The 19463-nt window shown below is 42.6% G+C and overlaps 1 protein-coding gene across 1 annotated transcript in view; it reads right to left on the reverse strand.

The window, feature by feature from the left end:
* The window catches only part of PIBF1 (progesterone immunomodulatory binding factor 1), a 121534-nt gene that overhangs the window by 75794 nt on the left and 26277 nt on the right, over positions 1 to 19463 (reverse strand). Inside the window, exon 10 of the mRNA XM_048494119.1 lies at positions 5097 to 5195. Within this exon, the coding sequence (XP_048350076.1) occupies positions 5097 to 5195 (99 nt within the window). The remainder of the gene's footprint in view (positions 1 to 5096; positions 5196 to 19463) is intronic.

The following is a 19463-nucleotide window of genomic DNA, read 5'->3' on the forward strand; positions in this document are numbered from 1 at the left end:
TTTGTTTTGAGCAAAAACACTGTTTGAGCAAAAACACTGTCTTAAAAGGCATCACTCATTCCAAAAGAACAAAAAAATCACAGGTGGTTTTTTCAGAGTTTCAGAAAAACTTCCTTTTTTTTCTGTTGAAAAAGTATTTGTGGAGAAAGGCAAACCACTAAAACACACCTCTTACCCCAAATCCCCTTGCCCCTAGAACGTCATATCTCTATACCAGGTGAACGGTTGCAGGGTGAAATTCATGAAATGAGGCACCACCTCCAGAGATATCAAGCACAGGACAAAAGCCCGCAATAATCCACCTGTGGCCTTCTTTCAGAATGAAATGCCACTGATAAGCCTTCTTTGTATGGTTTTACAAACAGCTGCAAATCCGGGAGACTACACTGTTCTCTAACCTGCTTTTAACCTGTTTATCACCAAAACATCACAGGGGCTTTGTCGAATCCCTTGGCCAATCTTTAAACAATCTTTAGCAATTGTTATTTCTTCTGACCATAGGAATATTCTTTGTGCAGTCTTCCTTGATGGTATATGCAAATATGGTCTTTGAATCCTTTGGGAATATTTTCGAGATTGTATTTCAGCACTATGAATGTTCTGGTGTTTTTCTTCAGCTTTAATTCTAATTTTTGATCCGAACAGTTCATATGTACCAAAATCAGCTTTTGGTCTTGTTTAAGCAGACAGAATAGTTTCTCCATTTTCTGCTTCTAATTATATAATCTGTTTGATTTTCATATTACTATCTAGTAATGTCCATGTATACAATAGTCTATTTAGTTGCTGAAGTATGTATTCGCAATGAACAAATAGTTGTCTTCACAGGATTCTATGAGCCTCTCTCCTGCTTCATTTTGTGCTCCCAGCCAAAATCTTCCAAAAATATTTGATTCTGTTTTGTTTCCCACTTTTGTGTTCCAATCACCTATGATTATTAGCACATCTTGTTTAGGTGTGTGATCAATGTCTTCCTGGAAACCTACATTCAATTTCTTTCTCATCAGCTTCTGTAGGTGAGACGTAAACCTGAATGATAATTATGCTGATAGGCCTTCCAAGAAGTCTGATTGATACTATCTGTTTGGTCTGACTCAATATTATTGCCCCTGATTGTTTGTGCTATGTCTCACCTCAGTATTAGAGCTACTCCATTTCTTCTTTGGCCCCTTCCGCACATGCAGAATAATGCATTTTCAATCCACTTTCACAATGGTTCGCAAGTGGATTTTGCTATTCCACACTGTAAAATCCAGCTGCAAAGTGCATTGAAAGTGGATTGAAAGTGAATTATTCTGCATGTGCGGGAGAGGGTGTTTTTTCCAGAGGAAAACACTTGGTAATTTTATGACTGAAAAGTACTAATTTAGTCCACTTCCATTCACTCATCTCAGCACTGCAGAGTTCAAATGTTCTACTCCTACAATTTCAAATTTATCTTGATATATAGTTCTCACATTCTCTGTTCTTATTATATGTGTTGAACAGCTCTGGACTTTCCTTTGGCATCCATTCACGTCAACAACTGAACATCTTTTCAGCTTTAGCCAAGTTACCACATTAAGAATAGTGCTACCTGTACTTGTCCTCAGGTATTCCCCAGTAGCTGATGGAGTGCCATGCAAACTAGGGGTTTGGATGGTCTTCCACCATTTGATCTTCTTTCATTTTGGATAGTCTCATCAGAAGGTTTTCGAGGTAAGAGTTGATCTCCTGAGAAGTACTAACCAGGGTTAGCTGTAGTGGCCCTGCCGCTGTCTATGAAAGATCCCCCACCGATGTCAGCTTCACTACTGCTGCAGCCCAGCAGTTATGCTTCAAGTACCTTTCCACCCCCATCACCACCAGAACTCCCTGTTCTCTTTTGCTGATGTGGCTGTTGATTCCCGAAGGCGGTAGATAATCTTAGTCTGGTGTCTTAGCTGTGACAGTTCCACCTTGAGCAATTCTGCTAGGAGTTTAGCCTCTTGATAAAAGGCAAAGCATCACGTTATTACTGATCCATGGGGCAACGTCACATCATGATGTTTACTAGGAAGATTATGCTTTACAGGGTGGTTTGCCATTGCTTTCTCCAGTCTACACTTTACCCACAGCAAGCTGGGTTCTCCATTTTGCAAACTTCAGAAGGATGGAGGGCTGAGTTAACTTTGAGTTGGCTATCTGAAACCAACTTCCGCTGGGATCGAACTCAGGTCACAAGCAGAGCTTTGACTGCAGTACTGAAGCTAACTCCTGTGTGCTATGAGGTTTGCCTCTTGACAGAATCTAAACTCCTAACAGTATTGCTCTCAGCTTTGCTGACGCTAGCAAATCCTCTCACCACTTTAAGGTGTGCGTGCAAGAGGGCAGCGGATGCTCTACCCCTCCCCTAACAATTGCTTCTGTACCTCTGCCAATTACTGCCAACTTTACTGTACAGCTTGACCACTCACCAAGAGGCAATGTCCATGACATTTCAGTTCCTTGCCTAGAGAACAGGGTGCCCACTGCAAAGACATACATAACGTGGGACAACCCAGCAGATGAGTTAAAATCTCAATTAACACACTGTATCAATAGCAATGACCCAAGAGGTCACAGTATATCCATGGGCTAATGTTTTCATTTTCCCTCACTTTAAGATTTAAGATTCACTTTAGAAGTCATCACTGAAATTACTAGTACTAGAAGACAGCTTTTCAGACTGAGGTGAACTATTAGCTGTACAACACACACAAAAAAGTTGGACTTTAGGACTGAAAACATTGTTTTTATTTACCACAAGCAAAAGGACTGCTGTCTGAGATATTTTATTACTTTTGTCAGCATTTTATACACTTTCCTAAGGATAGCAACGGAAACTACCAAACACCACTGAGAATGAAGGTATAATAATGGCACTTGACTTGAAAATTGGGTGTTAGTTCCACTCTTCATCACAAGGTTTGCCAGAGGCATTTCTTAACTGCCATTCAGGCTAGGTAACATTCCAAACACTTTGTATAAACAAATATGTTGGGAAGTTTCAGAGCATACTAACACTGGTAACTAGGGGCTAGCATGCACAATATAGTTTGTGTCTGTGTAATCAGTCCCCAAAAGCCCATCTTCACTGTCAAATAATAAATGTTTATTCAACTGAACATATGCCACTCTGCCTACTATACTAGCATAGGGAGACAAAACATTATTTAAAGTACTGTCGAAGGCTTTCACGGCCGGATTCAACTGGTTGTTGTGGGTTTTCCGAGCTGTGTGGTCATGGTCTGGTACAACTTGTTCCTAACACAGTGTGTAACACACTTCTTTATGTGATACATCTCTGAAGATGCTGGCCACAGATGCAGGCGAAACGTTAGGAACAAGATCTACCAGCCCACGGCCACACAGTCCAGAAAACCCACAACAACCAATAATTCTAAATCTTTCGTGGTGGCCTCATTCCCCCTCCTGTCTGTATCTACCTGGTCAAAATGGTGAACAGCTTTTTGACAGCATTTCTCTCTCGTTTACTTTAAAGAATATGCAGTGTATAAACTACGTGATTACGGAGAGAGCAGTAACTTCAAACTGAGGGCCACGGCTTCCTTTACAGAGTCAATCCATCTCTATTCCTTCTGCCTTCAACTTATCGGAGCATTACTGTCTTTGCGGGTAACTCCCGTCTTCTCACAATGTGACCAAAGTACGATAGCCTCAGTTTAGTCTTCTTATAGACTGAAGTCTATAAGAAGTCATAAAGTGAAAGCCTTCGACAATACATTCATAAAGTGAAAGCCTTCGACAATACATTAGTCTTCTTAGCTTGATTCACGCATGATTTTATCTAGAACCCCCTTTATTTGCCTTTTTGGCAGTTCACAGTATCCATAAACCTATTCTCCAACACCACATTTCAAAGACATTTACTTTCTTTCAGCCACCTTTTCCACTACCTGGCTTTCATACCCATGCGCAGTAAATACTATGGCCCGAACTAACTTAATCTTGGTTGACTGTGACGCATCCTTACGCTGAATGATCTTTTCCAGCTGCCCTTCCCAGTCTCCATCTCCTTCTGATTTCTTGGTTGCAATCTCTCTTTCGGTTGATGATAGAACCACTGCCAAATAGTAAGCACTATGCCAACTATCAAAGGATCAAACGGATGCTGAACTTATTTTGAGCAGTTTACTTTTTAAAGGCACAGCACATATCCACCCTGGTTCAAGCAAATCAAAATGTTGATTTTCAACTGAACAGCTAGGTGGCACAGTTTACCAATATATTAATCCAGGTCTTAATTACATTTTGACCTAAATTTATGGCCACATTATAAACTCTTCGTTTATTCTGTGTACTCTTTCTATTCTAAGAAAAGGTAAACATTTAAAATAGACAGCACACTGCATCCTGGGAAAATCAGAGACACTTTAAGCCAGGTGGTTTCCATTTTTATGTCATCACTTACAATCCCACGATGTATGTGAATGACTAATGATAAAACAAGAGTGCTTTGCTGAGGTTTTTTTTTCCCCCAGACAGTAAAAGTTTACCTTTCTAAAACTGTACTACATATGCAAATTCAACATTAACTTAGCAGTTCTATGAATGTGGCAACAGGTGATCGATGCCTGAATTTCTAGCAGGCAAGCAAAATGAGAAGAGGACACGTGGCTTACAAACAGGAAGCCACAAAGCGGAGTGACTGAAGGAAAGCGGTGAAATAAATGGATAGCTAACTACCTAACAAAGGTTGTGATGGAGATAAATTGATGACTGAAACGGAGCAAAATGTTCTGATTTCCCACAGAATATCTTTTACAGTGCAGCACGATGTGCCAAAGGAAATATCTATTCAGCAAATGGATTTACAGTACAGATAACAGACAGCAACTGCACTACGGTTCAGGCAAATGAATGCATTTGTTGGGAAGTTTAGATTTGGACGTCTACCTGGTAGACATACCACTTGACAGTGTTTATACACATTAGTTTATCTCTGGTTTGAATTATGTTCAGGATTGAAACTTGTCAATGTTTTCGGGTGGCTTACGCTTATTCTTGCTTGTCTTAATTTTCTTTAATCAGCTGCTTGAAAGATATGCAAAAGGAGAAAGGTAGAAACGACTTACTGTTCTAATAGCTGCTCATATTTTCCAAATGCATCTTTTTCACTGGCGGCTGCCCTCTCTTTTTCAGTCACAGCATTGTCTCTTGCTTCTCTCAAATTTCTGAAACACAGAAGTGTTGAAAAAAGAATTTTTCATTTCGCTCTTAAAATATACACTCAAGAAAGCTGTGGTAGTAATAGTTTGGTTTGTGATTCATCTCCAACATAGGATCACCTTGTTATACGCATACACTTGTTTTTGTGCTCCGTTCCCCTTCCAGCACAAAAGCTTCCTTTAATTTTTCATCCACAATCTGGTATCTTTCTAAAGTTACAGGCCTGTATTAAACCATGGTTTTAAGAATAAAATAGGAGCGATGATTTCTGACTTTCCTTCCTCCCACTGCAGCTCTGTGAACCTCTTGAAATTTGGATCTACAGTGGGATGAGGGATGGGATGGGAAAGGCCACGCAGTCTAAAGAAAACCTAAGTACACCCAAGCTTTGTGAACCACATGGCTGACCATGAACTAACTCTTAAAGAAAATGCAGACATCTGCTGGATTATTAAGTGTTCCAGAGCATTTTTGCTTATTTGCTATCCTAGAAACACTCAACTTAAAACATCTATTAGAATGTTTAATGGAAGAACGTTGTAATTAAAAAAGAACAGAGTCAGTGAGCCTCTCAGCAGCGTAGAGATTTAAACCCAAGTATTTAGGCAGATCTCAGAAGCTAAGCAGGGTCAGCCATATTCAGTACTTGGATAGTAGACCACTATGGAAGTTCAGGGCTGCTACAAAGAGGAAGGCAATGGCAAACCACCTCTGCCCATCTCTTGCCTTCGATGCAGCACCGACGGGGTCACTGTGAGCTGGTGGTGACTCAAGGGAACATTATTCATTCATTAGATTCAAAGAGAAGAAGAGTTTGGATTTATATCCCCCCCTTTCTCTCCTGTAGGAGACTCAAAGGGGCTTACAAGCTCCTTTCCCTTCCTCCCCCACAACAAACACCCTGTGAGATAAGTGGGGCTGAAAGAGTTCTGTAGAGCTGTGACCAGCCAAAGGTCACCCAGCTGGCGTGTGTTGGAGTGCACAAGCTAACCTAGTTCCCCAGATAAGCCTCCACAGCGCAAGTGGCAAAGTGGGGAATCAAATCCGGTTCCTCCAGATTAGAGTGCACCTACTCTTAACCACTATGCCACTGGCCAGTGGCCCTGCCTTAAGTCTTTTTCCAGTCAATGAGATGCTATGCTGGTTTCCTGGTCTGGTTGCAGCATCTCGCACTGTGTAGGATGCTGCTTGGCAAGCTCCCCCAATTTTCTGGAGCACAGCAAGGAATTCAAAAGTAGGATGAAGTCCTTGGGTCCAGCTATGCTCAGCCACTCAACCTAATCAGAATCTATCCTGTCTCAGCTTTGGGCAGTTCCCTCTTGCAGGGTCCCACAGGTAAACCTCTGGTATCCAGTCCACCCACGCCTCTCAGCTGAGTTTCCTACCAGCACCTCTAAAACAACAGAAGCGCAACACTTTCCAACCAACACTTGCAGAGGATGGAAAACACTGCCCTTATCTACAATCCAACAATCAACACAGGAATGTAGCACTAGCCCTCAAAATATTGTTCCACGAGCACATGTTTCCTATCAGTTTGCCGTTTTAAAATGGTCCATAGCCTTTAAAAAAAACAACAACCAAATTCTCCATTCCTCAAGGGAGAATCTTTTATGGCCAATATAAAAATTATAGATTGCGATCCCTGTTTTTACTTTTCTTCGACTGAACAAATGATGATGTTCATCTGCCAAATAATAATAATGGAGAAACTACAGCCAAAAGCAAGGCCAGTGAGCAGCTGCAACAGGAAAGAGGCAGCAAGCAGTCATTAAAAAAATGCCAAAGACTTCAAAAATAGGGAGTGGGAGGCAACAGGGAAAGAGTATTCTCTTCCCCGTGAAAGGCCTGATGTGGTTTTCAATGCAGCGCAGCAATGATCAAACACCATCAAATCTATCAACTAGAAGTTGCGTCAGATGTTAAGCAACACATAAAGTGACTCTACACACAATTTAAGTGTACTCCTAAAAGGCAATATATTTTTTAACGGTACATCTAGGACGTTTTAAATTCGCACCTGAAATATGAAGTGCAAACATGATATGCAGCTTGGGGTGGGGGGTGGGGGGCGGGAATTGCTACAGCTCTCTGTAAGCGTACTGTGGGCTGCACTTTGTGGATGGCTCAAAAGCCATCTATGAATCCAAGGATAAACCAAGATAAACCACGGAGTGGGGGATCTTAGCCTCTTTTTTTATGCCATGGAGCCCTTTGGCAGACTGGTGAAGTGTAGGGATGCATTCTCAGAAAAATTGTTTTTAAATGAAGAATAAGAGTTTGGATTTATACACCCCCTTTCTCTCCTGTAGGAGACTCAAAGGGGCTTACAACTCCTTTCCCTTCCCCCCTCACAACAAACACCCTGTGAGGTAGATGGGGCTGAGAGAGCTCAGAAGAACTGTGAGTAGCCCAAGATCACCCAGCTGGTGTGTGTGGGAGTGCACAGGCTAACCTAATTCCCCAGATAAGCCTCCACAGCTCAAGTGGCAGAGTGGGGAATCAAACCCGGTTCTCCAGATTAGAGTGCACCTGCTCTTAACCACTATGCCACTGCTGCTCCAAAAGGCAAAGGATCTTTGAGAGGCAGCAAAAGGGATCAGAACAGAGAGCAAAAGGTGAGCTCTGTTTTTTTTTTGGGGGGGGGGTGTCCTTAAATCAGTCATAACCGATCTTTCAGCACAGAGTAGGAGGCGAACTGGAGACCTGATTGGGAGCAGAGGCTTCAGTCATTCCTTGAGCTGAGTGAGCAGAAGCTTGGCTAACAGGCAAGGCTAACACTCATTTTATGGAAGAGTTTAGTAGACTTTTTGGAAGGAAGGCTTATCTAAGGCTACCATTTAAGACGACTAAATACGGATAGTCAGGGAGTTGCTGCAGTCACCTGCAACAGCTGTGGTATGTTTGGTTTTTTCGTGGGAAGATGTGAGTAGCTATACCTGCAGCAAGTGTAAGTTTGTTGCTCTGTTGGAAGAGAAAGTCCAGCAGCTTGAGGAGCAAGTATCCACTCTTCAACATATTAAGAAGAATGAGGGTCTCCTGGCAGAGGCCAAACTGCGCCCGGTGCGCATTCTATATTTTCCGCCCCCATGCCCCCCCCACGGCACCTCCCCTTCCCTTAGTTCCTTTCCTTTTTCTAGAACTTTTTCAGGCTGCAAAAGGCCTGTTTACAGTAAAAATGGCCTGATGGGAACTATACTTCCCAGGAGACCTTGTGAGCCCCAAGGTCTCTTGGGAACTGTAGTTCCTCAGGCCGTTTTTACTGTGAACAGGCCTTTTGCAGCCTGAAAAAGTTCTAGAAAAAGGAGAGGAACTAAAGTAAATGTGGGAAGGGGGGGCATCGCAGGGGGGTGGGGGAAAGGAGTAGGGGCGATTTTCCAAGCACCCCCCCGCCCCTTATAGCTCCGCCACTGTCTCCTGGACAGAGTGGAACAGATGGTACTGGGTGGAGAACACACTGCAAAGTTTTCTCAGGAGGAAATTAGTTCTCAAACACAAGAGGTGGGCATTTGGACGAATGTGACACATGGAAGTCGAAGGACCAGGAAACATGCTGTGAGCTTGAAGCTACCGAATCAATTTGAAGTTCTCTTCCTTGTCAATGAAAATAAGAAACAGCCACAAGAGCAACAGAATCAGTCCTAGGAGACTGTACGAGTGGCAGAAGGTTCAGCCCATGGAATAGCCCCTGCAAAATCTCAGAGAAGATCTGTGGTGGAGGTAGGAGACTCCCTGCTAAGGGGAACAGAAGTAGTGATTTGCCGGCTTGACAAGATGTCTCGAAAGGTGCGCTGCTCCCTAGAAAAAAAAATCCGTGATGTCACAGAGAGGCTGATAAGACTTGTGAAGCCCACTGCCCATTAGGGAAGGGAAAGAAGAATAGTGGAAGTGAACAACTGGCTTCACAGGTGGAGCTGTCAGGAATGTTCTGTCTTCTTGAACCATGGTCTCCAATTTCATGAAGATGGACTACTGGCAAGGGATGGGCTGTACCTCATGACTATAGGTAGGAACATTTTTGCTAGGAGGCTCACAAACCTGATCCGGAGGGCTTTAAACTGATTTATGTGGGGGAGGGAAACAGTATTTAAGCAGGCAGGAGTTCATCAAGTGCTAGAGATAATATTCCAAAGGTTAGAGAGAGAACTGAGTGAATAGTTCAAGAACCCAACAGTGGGAGGGAAAAAACCTTAAATGAGCAGCCAGGGGGAATGAGCAATGGCCTCGTAAGATACTACACTTACACAGAAAAAATGAAATGCACAGATATAAGATGGGTGCCACCTGGCTTGACAACTGTACATGTGAAAGGGATCTGGGAGTTTTAGTAGACCACAAATGAAACATGGGTCAGCAGTGTGATACAGCAGCCAGGAAAGCCAATGTGATTCTGGGATGTATCAATAGGAGTATAGTGTCTAGACTGAGGAATGTAATAGTACCACTCTATTCTGCACTGGTTAGACCTCACCTGGAATACTGTGTCCAGTTCTGGGCATTACAATTCAAGAATGATATTTACAAACTGGAACTGGTCCAGAGGAGGGCGACCAAAATGGTGAAAGGTCTGGAATCCATGCCCTATGAGGAGAGACTTAAAGAGCTACATATGTTTAGTCTGAAGAAAAGAGGGTTAAGGGGTGACATGATAGCCATGTTTAAATTTTTGAAGAGATGTCATGGTGAAGAGGGAGCAAGCTTGTTTTCTGCTGCTCCAGAGACGAGGAAAAGAAGTAATGGTTTCAAAGTGCAGGAAAAGAGATTCCACCTAAACATTAGGAAGAATTTCCTGACAGTAAGCACTGTTTGACAGTGGAATACATGACCTCAGAGGATAGTGGAGTCTCCTTCTTTGGAGGTTTTTAAACAGAGGCTGGTTGGCTATCTGTCAAGGGTGCTTTGATTGTGTGTTACTGCATGTCAGGGGATTGGACTGGATGGCACTTGTGGTCTCTTTCAACTCTACAATTCAACGATTATAAAGGAAACCAATCATGTTTTAACTGAGTTTATTCGATGTATTGTGTTTTATTGTTCTGTAAACCGCCCTGAGCCCTTCGGGGGTAGGGCGGTCTACCAAATTGAATAAAAATAAATAAATAAATAAATAAATAAATAAATAATGAATGAATGAATGAAAAATAGTTAAGCTAAATTTCAGTTAGAGGAGAATCATAAAGTTGGAAGAGACCACAAGGGCCAGGACCGACACTGTGACACCCCACCAGTCACTTCTCTCCAGGATGAAGATGAGCCATTGGTGAGCCCTCTTTGGGTTCAGTCAGTCAACAAACTGCAAATCCATCTAACAGTAGCATGGTAGGGCTAATGAAAATAAAGATGGTAGGGCTAATGAATATAAAGATGTCCTTCTTTTTCCAGCCCAAGTTCATGGACCTCCTAAAATCTATCCATAGACCCCTTGGGTGTCTACGGATCCCAGGTTAAGAACTCCTGCTATAGAGGGTACGGTTACACCTGGAAAAGAACAACCAAAAGAAACTTACACCATAGAAAAATAAGTACTGTTTTGCCTAGGGTAAGGGTGACTATGATTTCTTAGAGGGATCACATTTACATTTTATTTTACTTCCACCATGTATTTCAAGCCAGGTAGCATACACGGGGATATTTATTTTAATTTAAATCCTTCAAATTATAAACCATTCTCCCCTGACAAGCAGGGCTCAGAGCAGTACACAACAATATATACAATTAAAATTAAATTAAATATAAAAAATTACAATTGGTACAGAATGGCACCCTTCCCTTTTTAACCTCGAGGGTAGGGAGAATAACAAATATAAAGTCAGCAAGAACATAAAATATTTAAAAACCTTCAAAAAGCATAAAAAGGTAAAAATGTACCAAGATGTAAAAAAAGGAGAGATCAGGAGTCTCCCATCCAGAAGCTGGCCAGATGCAGACTGACTTAAGTTTCCACCAACCTCCTACATCAAGTACCCTCCAGAAAAATATGGAGTATGATGAGCCCCCCAACTCTATGCCCATTTCATGGAAACATCAAATCCACTTCCTCAGTGTTGGTTATCGTCTTGCCTGCTTCTTTCTTACAAAATGTGTCCCATCAGTTTCATGCAATTTGACTCCTAGCCTTGCACTGATGGGACACATTTTGTAAGAATAAATCTGCTATGAACAAATTCCATGTCCAATAATACTGTGATCCCAGACAATAGAGGGCAAGACTTGATAGGCAATGCAGTAATTCAACTTTGAGTCTCAATTAGAAAAGAATGATACAAGTAAAGAAAACAATAGAAATGCAGTAACAAACTAACATGGCTGTCTTGAATCTGCCCTAAAAGCTAGCACAAAGTTGTCCAAAGAACATAAGAACGAGCCTGCTGGATCAGACCAGAGTCCATCTAGTCCAGCACTCTGCTACTCGCAGTGGCCCACCAGGTGCCTTTGGAAGCTCACATGCAGGATGTAAAAGAAATGGCCTTCTGCTGCTGCTGCTCCCGAGCACCTGGTCTGCTAAGGCATTTGCAGTCTCAGATCAAAGAGGATCAAGATTGGTAGCCATAGAAAAAAGGCTTACTGAATGCAGACCTTGGGAGTTTTATCACCAAGCATGTGAGATAATGCTGCCCATGCAAATTAGAAATCTCCTTAACTGCAAACACTGTTAAAAGGCAATGATGCCAGATGGTTTTTGCAGACACTAAGGTTAGAAAGAAAGCAACTTCCCCCCCTCCACCCTTAGGTCTCATAGTAATTAAACCATTCTACCAACTATTTAAGGTTATGGCCTCTTTTTATCTGGAAAAGCTGTATCTAAAAAAATGCAACTTCTGTATGTAAAAAACTGGATTATACTCGATAAACTCTTTACGCCAGAAGGTGGCGGTCTTTAAGTGCCACAGAACTTTCCTGGAAAATGTACCAGCCCTCTTCGTTTTTGCAATAAATTCTCATGGACAGGGATTTAAACCAAGCATTATATTAGCCCCTTTAACAGTAAATATGTAGTGTTTATATCAGTCTCAGAAACTGTTTAACAGCACATCCATTTCACAGTCCAGACAAAATCCCAGTTGTAAAGGTTTGCCCAAACTGCTTCATACTGCGAAAAAAGATTCTATTCACCAGAAAATGTGCAGTATTTAAGCCAGTTGTAAAAATGATGTATTTGCTGACAAAGCAAAAAAAATTTGGAAAGCGACACATGGTACAAAAACAGTTCATAAGTAAAAAACAATTTAATCTGTTCAATAATTTGGGCAACACTGAAGACAGTAAACATAAACAGTGTGGTTTCCTACTTCACATTTATGTAACAGTTTCCCTTTTAAGAGAAATGGTAGGATAAAAATGTAAATAAATAAACAAACAAAGTTTGTACCAGCCTGGGAATTAACTTTATTGTTACAGGAAACACTGGTGGGATTGGATTGTACCCCAGACCAGTAACAGCTGGCTTCCAACCACAGCCACAATTTGTGGATGTCCAGCAAAAATATATAAATCGTGGGATGCAAAGACTGTGAAATGCAAAACGTACAATCACAAAGTTTATCTCTTGTTTTTCTGTGGCCCTTCAAGCCACACTTTTCCCAATTGCTTTCTTACACTTGCACATTTTGATAAATGTGTGCTAACTGAGGGTGACATTTCACAAATCTGATGAACACAGTTAATGAGAACTTATACCACAGTAAAGTGGGCAGTGTTTAAAGTACCAGAATTGTGTCCTTTTTATTTTTTGCTACATCAAACTAACGTTGCCCTTTTCTCTTTGAGAGTGATTATTCTTTGAATAGATTATTTATTTGGCGTGCTCTTTCTGCCAGCCTTGGCATCATCTACAAACTAACATCCAACTTTGTTAGTGTAAGAACAAATATGTTCTGCTATCTATCAGACAAGGGGACGGGTGCCTTGATTATTGTTGGGCAGCTATCTGATCAACTCTTAACTTACATGTTTTCTCGGATCTTGGTCCCAGTAGCCTTGGAGTCTTAGAATTTTGGAGTCTGTTTAGCACCACACACCCTAATTCAATATGCAATACTTTCCTTATTTCCAATTGTAGATTAAAAGCTGTCCGGAAACATCTATTTTTCTCCTCCCTGTCTGTTTTGTTGTAATGAATATCCAGGCTGATGAAAGAACTCTTGGGAATTTGTACACTTGGCCAAAGGTTAACCCCGATAACTCTTCGAGGCCTCTGTTTCTAGATTTTTTTTCTCCTATCATTCAACATGGCTGCCTATGGCCTTTTGCCTCCACAATACAATTTTTTGAACACAGCCCATTAAGCTGTAGGAACTGCCAATAATAAATAATGTGGATCAGCTTATGGAAGAAGTCATAAAGAGGGAAATAGAATTGAGGATCTTTAAGCAAAAATGTGCCACCCTTTCAACCAGGTTGCATCAGAAAGTACAAGCAATTATGAAGTTGAAGGCTGGATCTAGGAGGTGCCAGTATAGAAGAGGAGGAGGAAGAGTTGGTTTATATACCCCATTTTCTCTCCTTTTAAGGAGTCTCAAAGTGGCTTACAAACTCCTTCCTCTCCCCGTAACAGACACCTTGTGAGGTAGGTGGGGCTGAGAGAGTTCTGAGAGGACTAGCTCAAGGTCATCCAGGAGGCTTCATGTGGAGGAGTGGGGAAACAAGGCCAGTTCACCAGATTAGAGTCTACTGCTTTTACCCACTACACCACACACTGGTGCTGTACAAGTCTCCTATTTCGCTTCAGGGTTAAACGCTTCCTGGCAGCACACTAGGCTGTGGGAAAAATAGGGTGTGTAATTGTCTCGTTAGAAACAGACGAATAAGAGGGAACAACAGACACCCAGAGCTCAAATTCAATTATATTTATTTATTTGCATTGCTTTTTGCCTGCCTTTCCTCATAAAGAATGCCAAGCAGAAGTGCGAATCCAACTGATTTCAATCAAACGTATTGTTAAGTAGGCGCATTTTTGGAAAAACAGGTGAGATTGCCATACCAGTGGGAAACTCAGTTCAGTTGCTCTGGAGACCACAAGCAGAGACTGCCGATTTGAGTTTCGAAGCATGGTCCATTTTTTCAAGCCACAAAACAAAAATGCCTAAGTTTCAAAACAGAAGCATTAAGAAAAGCCTGAGTGATTCACCGGTTCACCACACCCTGTCTTCCCCCAGCAGGAATAAAAATAAAAGTATTGTTTTTGAAAGATTCTTCTTTGCAAATGTTCTTTAAATCATAAAGACATTTAGGATTTGGCAGTAAATAAATCATAATTTCATGGAGAATACAATTTCTGCCAGCTGGTTCCAGACCAATATTCTTTGCAGCATTGCATGCAACTGATTTTATATCTGTCAAACTTTGTGAACAAGCAGACCCTTGAAAGCCGTTTTACATAACGTTACACAAGTCTGTACATGGAAGGCAAAGATTTCTGTTGGCCTCAGCAATGCCGTTTGTGGTTGGCATAATTTGGATGATTAGGGGCAGGGAAGGAGAAGAAAAATAAGGACTAAATACATTCTTTACGCTGATTAGTTTGGTAACTTTCAGAACGCAAAACGGTTTAAAATCTTAAATTTGTTTTCATATCTGTGCACGAGCCTCTGTCATGGCCATGGTTCAGTGGGTTAAGATAGCAGCACCAAAATTTCAGAGTATCTTCGTGAGATCCTACTGATGATACCACCCAGGTTTGGTGAAGTTTGGTTCAGGGGATCCAAAGTTATGGACCCTCAAAGGTATAGCCCCCATCTCCTATTAGCTCCCATTGGAAACAATGGGGGATGGGGGCACTCCATTTGGGAGTCCATAACTTTGGACTCCTTGAACCAAACCTCACCAAACTTGGGGAGTAGCATAAGGACAGTCTCCTGATGATATGCTGAAATTTTGGTGCTGATATGTCTAAAAATGCGCCCCCTGCAGGCACCAATGTCCTGGTGCAAAAAAATTTTGGGTCATGGTGGAGTGGCCGCCCATGGGTGGGGGGGCATCCAACTCAGGTTTTGCACAGGGCTACAGTTTGCCCAGGGCTGCCTCGTTACGCCTCCCCTCCAAGTGATTGTTAGAAAGCTAGAATGGCCTGCCGCTGCGACCTCACCGGCCAAGCATTAACCCAGCACAAGCGCTGCTCCCCTCATCTCCACGGCACCACTCAGAGGGATGGAGGAAAGCTAGCTGCATTTAAAAATGTAGTTAGCTATCCTCCATCCTTCCAAGTGGCACCATGGCAGGCAGGGGAGGGGAGTTTGGCAGGGAGGCGCAGGAAAGTTCTGCTGCAGGCTAGGGGTTGGGAGAGACAGAGGGGGCGGGTGGCCAAAATGCGCCTCTCCCATGTGACCCAGGCACCTGGGCCGTTTGCCCCCCCACACACAGATACGCTCCTCCTAAATTCTACAAGGTAATCTATCAAGATCACAACATTTTAAAACTTCATTTTAATTCCATCCTTTACTATTTTGAAAGATTTGTCTACAAACTCAGATTTGTAGCAATGTCTCTCCCCATTTTTGACCTGGCCCTATTAAGTTGGAACCAGACTATATTTCCACTAACAGATGGGGTGAGGTAATTTCCAGCTATGTCCTCTTCCTGCTGCAGACTGCCAATTTTCATTATGCTGTTCCCAAGGGTGCCCAGTCCCTCAGGAACAGTATTCCAAGAAATCAGGAGGAGGCAGGAACGTTCTGTTCCACTGACAGAAGCACCTTGAGTGAGATGAAAAGTTCATTCAGTCTAGTGCACGGATCTGCCCTCTGAGTCCATGTTCAAAATTGGAGATATAGATTGTGACTGTTTTAGCAGTGATCAGTTTTGCTACTCCACACTGAGAAATTTTAAAAATGTGACCAAATTTCCAAGAATGTATGGTGATTCAAATGAAAGGCACTGCTTCAAAACAGAACCGCCTGATGCTAAATCCAACAATAAATGGAGGTCCTGCAGCTAGGTAGGCAGAAGTCCAGGTCAGACAAGGTACACATATCTAGTCTGCGATTCGACAGCTGGACTGGTTTCCAGCTGCATACCATATCAAGTTTAAAGTTTCAGTAGCTGACCTTCAAAGCCCTACATGGCCTAGGACAGTGGTGGCGAACCTATGGCACAGGTGCCAGAGGTGGCACTCAGAGCCTTTTGTGTGGGCACACGTGCACAGAGTTCATCATGTGGGGGGCGGAAAATCACTCCCCCCCCCCCAGACACTAGGCTGGCCTGGGCATGATCCACTTTACAGAGGTAAAAGCTCCAGTTGCTTGGCAATGGGAGCTTTGCTTCTGAAGTAAACTCTCTGAATTAAGTGATTCATCCATTTGAAGCATTGCTGCGGTTAGCTTCATAACCTCCCAAGTAACATGCGCCTTGGAGCCAACGTTTTTTTCTAAACAAAACCTCAGTATTCAGTTAAATTGCTGTGTTGACACTTTCGCGATAAATAAGTGGGTTTTGGGTTTTGAACCGGACACTTGAGGTCTTGAAAAGGTTAGCCATCACTGGCCTAGGACAGTGGTGGCGAACCTATGGCACAGGTGCCAGAGGTGGCACTCAGAGCCTTTTGTGTGGGCACACGTGCACAGAGTTCATCATGTGGGGGGCGGAAAATCACTCCCCCCCCCACAGACACCCCTAGGCTGGCCTGGGCATGATCCTTTACCTGGGAGTAAGCTCAGTTGCTGGCAATGGGGCTTGCTTCTGAGTAAACTCTCCTAGGGTCGTGATTCATCCATTTTGAAGCATTGCACGGTTGCTTCACCAAGCTTACTCCCAAGTAACATGCGCCTTGGAGCCAACCGTTTTTTTCTAAACCAAAACCTCAGTATTCAGGTTAAATTGCTGTGTTGGCACTTTGCGATAAATAAGTGGGTTTTGGGTTGCAATTCGGGCACTTGGTCTTGAAAAGGTTCGCCATCACTGGCCTAGGACCATCTTATCTTTGGGATCGCCTTTTCCAGTAGAATCTTATGGCCATAATCCGAAAGTCTACTGGTGGTCTCTGGTCTGAAGGCTATCTGGCAGGTTTTGACTGAAGCAAACAAGTGTGAATTTAACAACACAGTGTTTACTTTCAGTTTTATGGAACGAGCATATGAGGTTGTGAGTTTCAACATTTTCATTATAGTCAAAGCCAGTAGCTGTATAAATGATGAGTTTTGTCACAAGCTGTTTCTCAGCCTCAACACGGTTTACTTTGATTGGTTGTCCTTGACTAGGGCCAGGGCTTTCTCAGCTTTGGCCCCCACCTGGTGGAACACTCTGACTAGGGAGGCTTGAGCTTTAAACGATGTAGCTTGGTTTTGTCAGGCTTGTAAGGTGGAGCTGTTCAGTCAGTCATACAGTTGGGGCAGTTACGGTATACCTGAACCTTGGAGACTCCCCAACCTCCATCTTATGCTCTAGGCACACTGTCAGATTCTATTGTACTGTTTTATTGTACTCCATCTATTGTACTGTTTTAATTTAGTTTTGATCTATGTATTTGTTTAGTGTATTTTAAATTGCTGAGCCCTGTTATGCAAAAGCATGGTCAAAGAATGGTTCTCTTTTATGGCTCTCTCTCCCCTTACGAAGTATGATAGTTCAAAATGATGTCACACAAGAAAATACTTTGAGGCAAATGCAAAGGCGTATGGGGGAGGGGGAATGGCGCCTAGGGACAACACCTGCTCCGGGCACACACCCCGCGCTCGGAAGTGGGGCTCTGGGGCAGGGCTCTGGGGTAGCTTGGATGGGCACTGCAGCGGCAGCAGGCCGGCTCTGTCTTCAGGCGTCTTCCCCACACCGACCCAGCTGTTCCAAGATGAGTCGGAGTGGGGTGATTTTGCACCCCCCCTGCTGTTGCGTCTGGGGTAATTTGACCCCACCTGTCCCCATGGGCGGTATGCCACTGGGCAAATGTAAATGGTGAGCAAAGAGCTGAGGCTCAGAAGGACTGAAATTATGCTAGGAAATGAATGGGCTTGAGAAGGTGGATGGGTTAGCTGAGTTAGAAAAAGGCATTCTGAAGGCCAACATTTACACCATATATGAGAAGATATATATGGAGCGGATTCACATGAACATGTTGGCCTGAGGACTCTTTGCATCAATGTTCCAGCTTACGCTAAAGCTGCAAGTTATCACTCATTTAAAAACCCACACTTCAAAAGATCTCCAGCTCCACAGATCTTAACGCCTGGTGAAGCTTCTTCATTACGGATTTTTCTCTTATCTCCTCAACAGTGTTTGAAGTGGCTGACAGTTTAATACAATCACTGTGCTCAGAACAATGAAATTAAAGCATTATAATAAAAATACATACAGTTACAAATTAAACAGATAAACATCTGGGTAGACAGCAAAGTTCTTTTTAAAGTTCTTTTCTCTGGCTTTCAAGTGATCCATGTGACTCATAAGCACTAGAAGCAGATCCAAGTTAATGCTTGCGTTTAAATTATGAAAGGGACCATCAACATTCCTTTCTCGTCTACCTCAATGGAATCTGAAATCTGATTTGCATCTAACCCTGGTTGACATGATTAAATCTGCAGAATACATTTTGTATGTCATGTTAACGGTTACAAGCAACTTGTAGATGTTACCATTTCTCCCCGCCCCATTACTTTTACTAATTATTTGACAAAAAAGAAAAAAGAAAAAGAAAGACGTAGGGATGTCAGAAGCTTGTGAGATTTTTCACTGGTTCAGACAAAAGGACTTTGTCTAGATGATGAAGATACAATATGTCGCAGCTAACAGAAATGGGACATCCAGATCAGAAGAAGTTAGCCTGGGCTAGCTGTTATTTTTCAAGGATTGAATAATATTTTACCGATGTTGGGTTCCAACACATATTTCATCATGCTTGCTTAACAGGAATATTTTTAAGAGGCAATGCAAAGAAAACCAGCCACTAAGCTGAAAACAGTATTTCTTACTCTTACTCTACTTAATCATGACAAAGAACTTTCATACTTCAGTTTTGAGAGGAGAGTTGCTGTGGAAGAGATCCTTCTCATGAAAATTAACCTCAGAAGCTACCGGCAACATGAAAAGACTCCATGAAAAGTAGTGGTCTTCTTCCTAAACTACTATTGACCCTACTAGAAAATTGGGCAACACTACCATGACCGGACCACTACGAGAAGAAGGAGAAGAGTTTGGATTTATATTCCCCCCCTTCTCTCCTATGAGGAGACTCAAAGGGGCTTACAATCTCTTTTCCCTTCCCCCTTAACAAACACCACGTGAGGTGGGTGGGGCTGAGAGAGCTCGGAAGAACTGTGACTAGCCCAAGGTCACCCAGCTGGAATGCG

Source organism: Sphaerodactylus townsendi, linkage group LG04 (assembly GCF_021028975.2).
Source record: "Sphaerodactylus townsendi isolate TG3544 linkage group LG04, MPM_Stown_v2.3, whole genome shotgun sequence".
Classification (NCBI taxonomy): domain Eukaryota; kingdom Metazoa; phylum Chordata; class Lepidosauria; order Squamata; family Sphaerodactylidae; genus Sphaerodactylus; species Sphaerodactylus townsendi.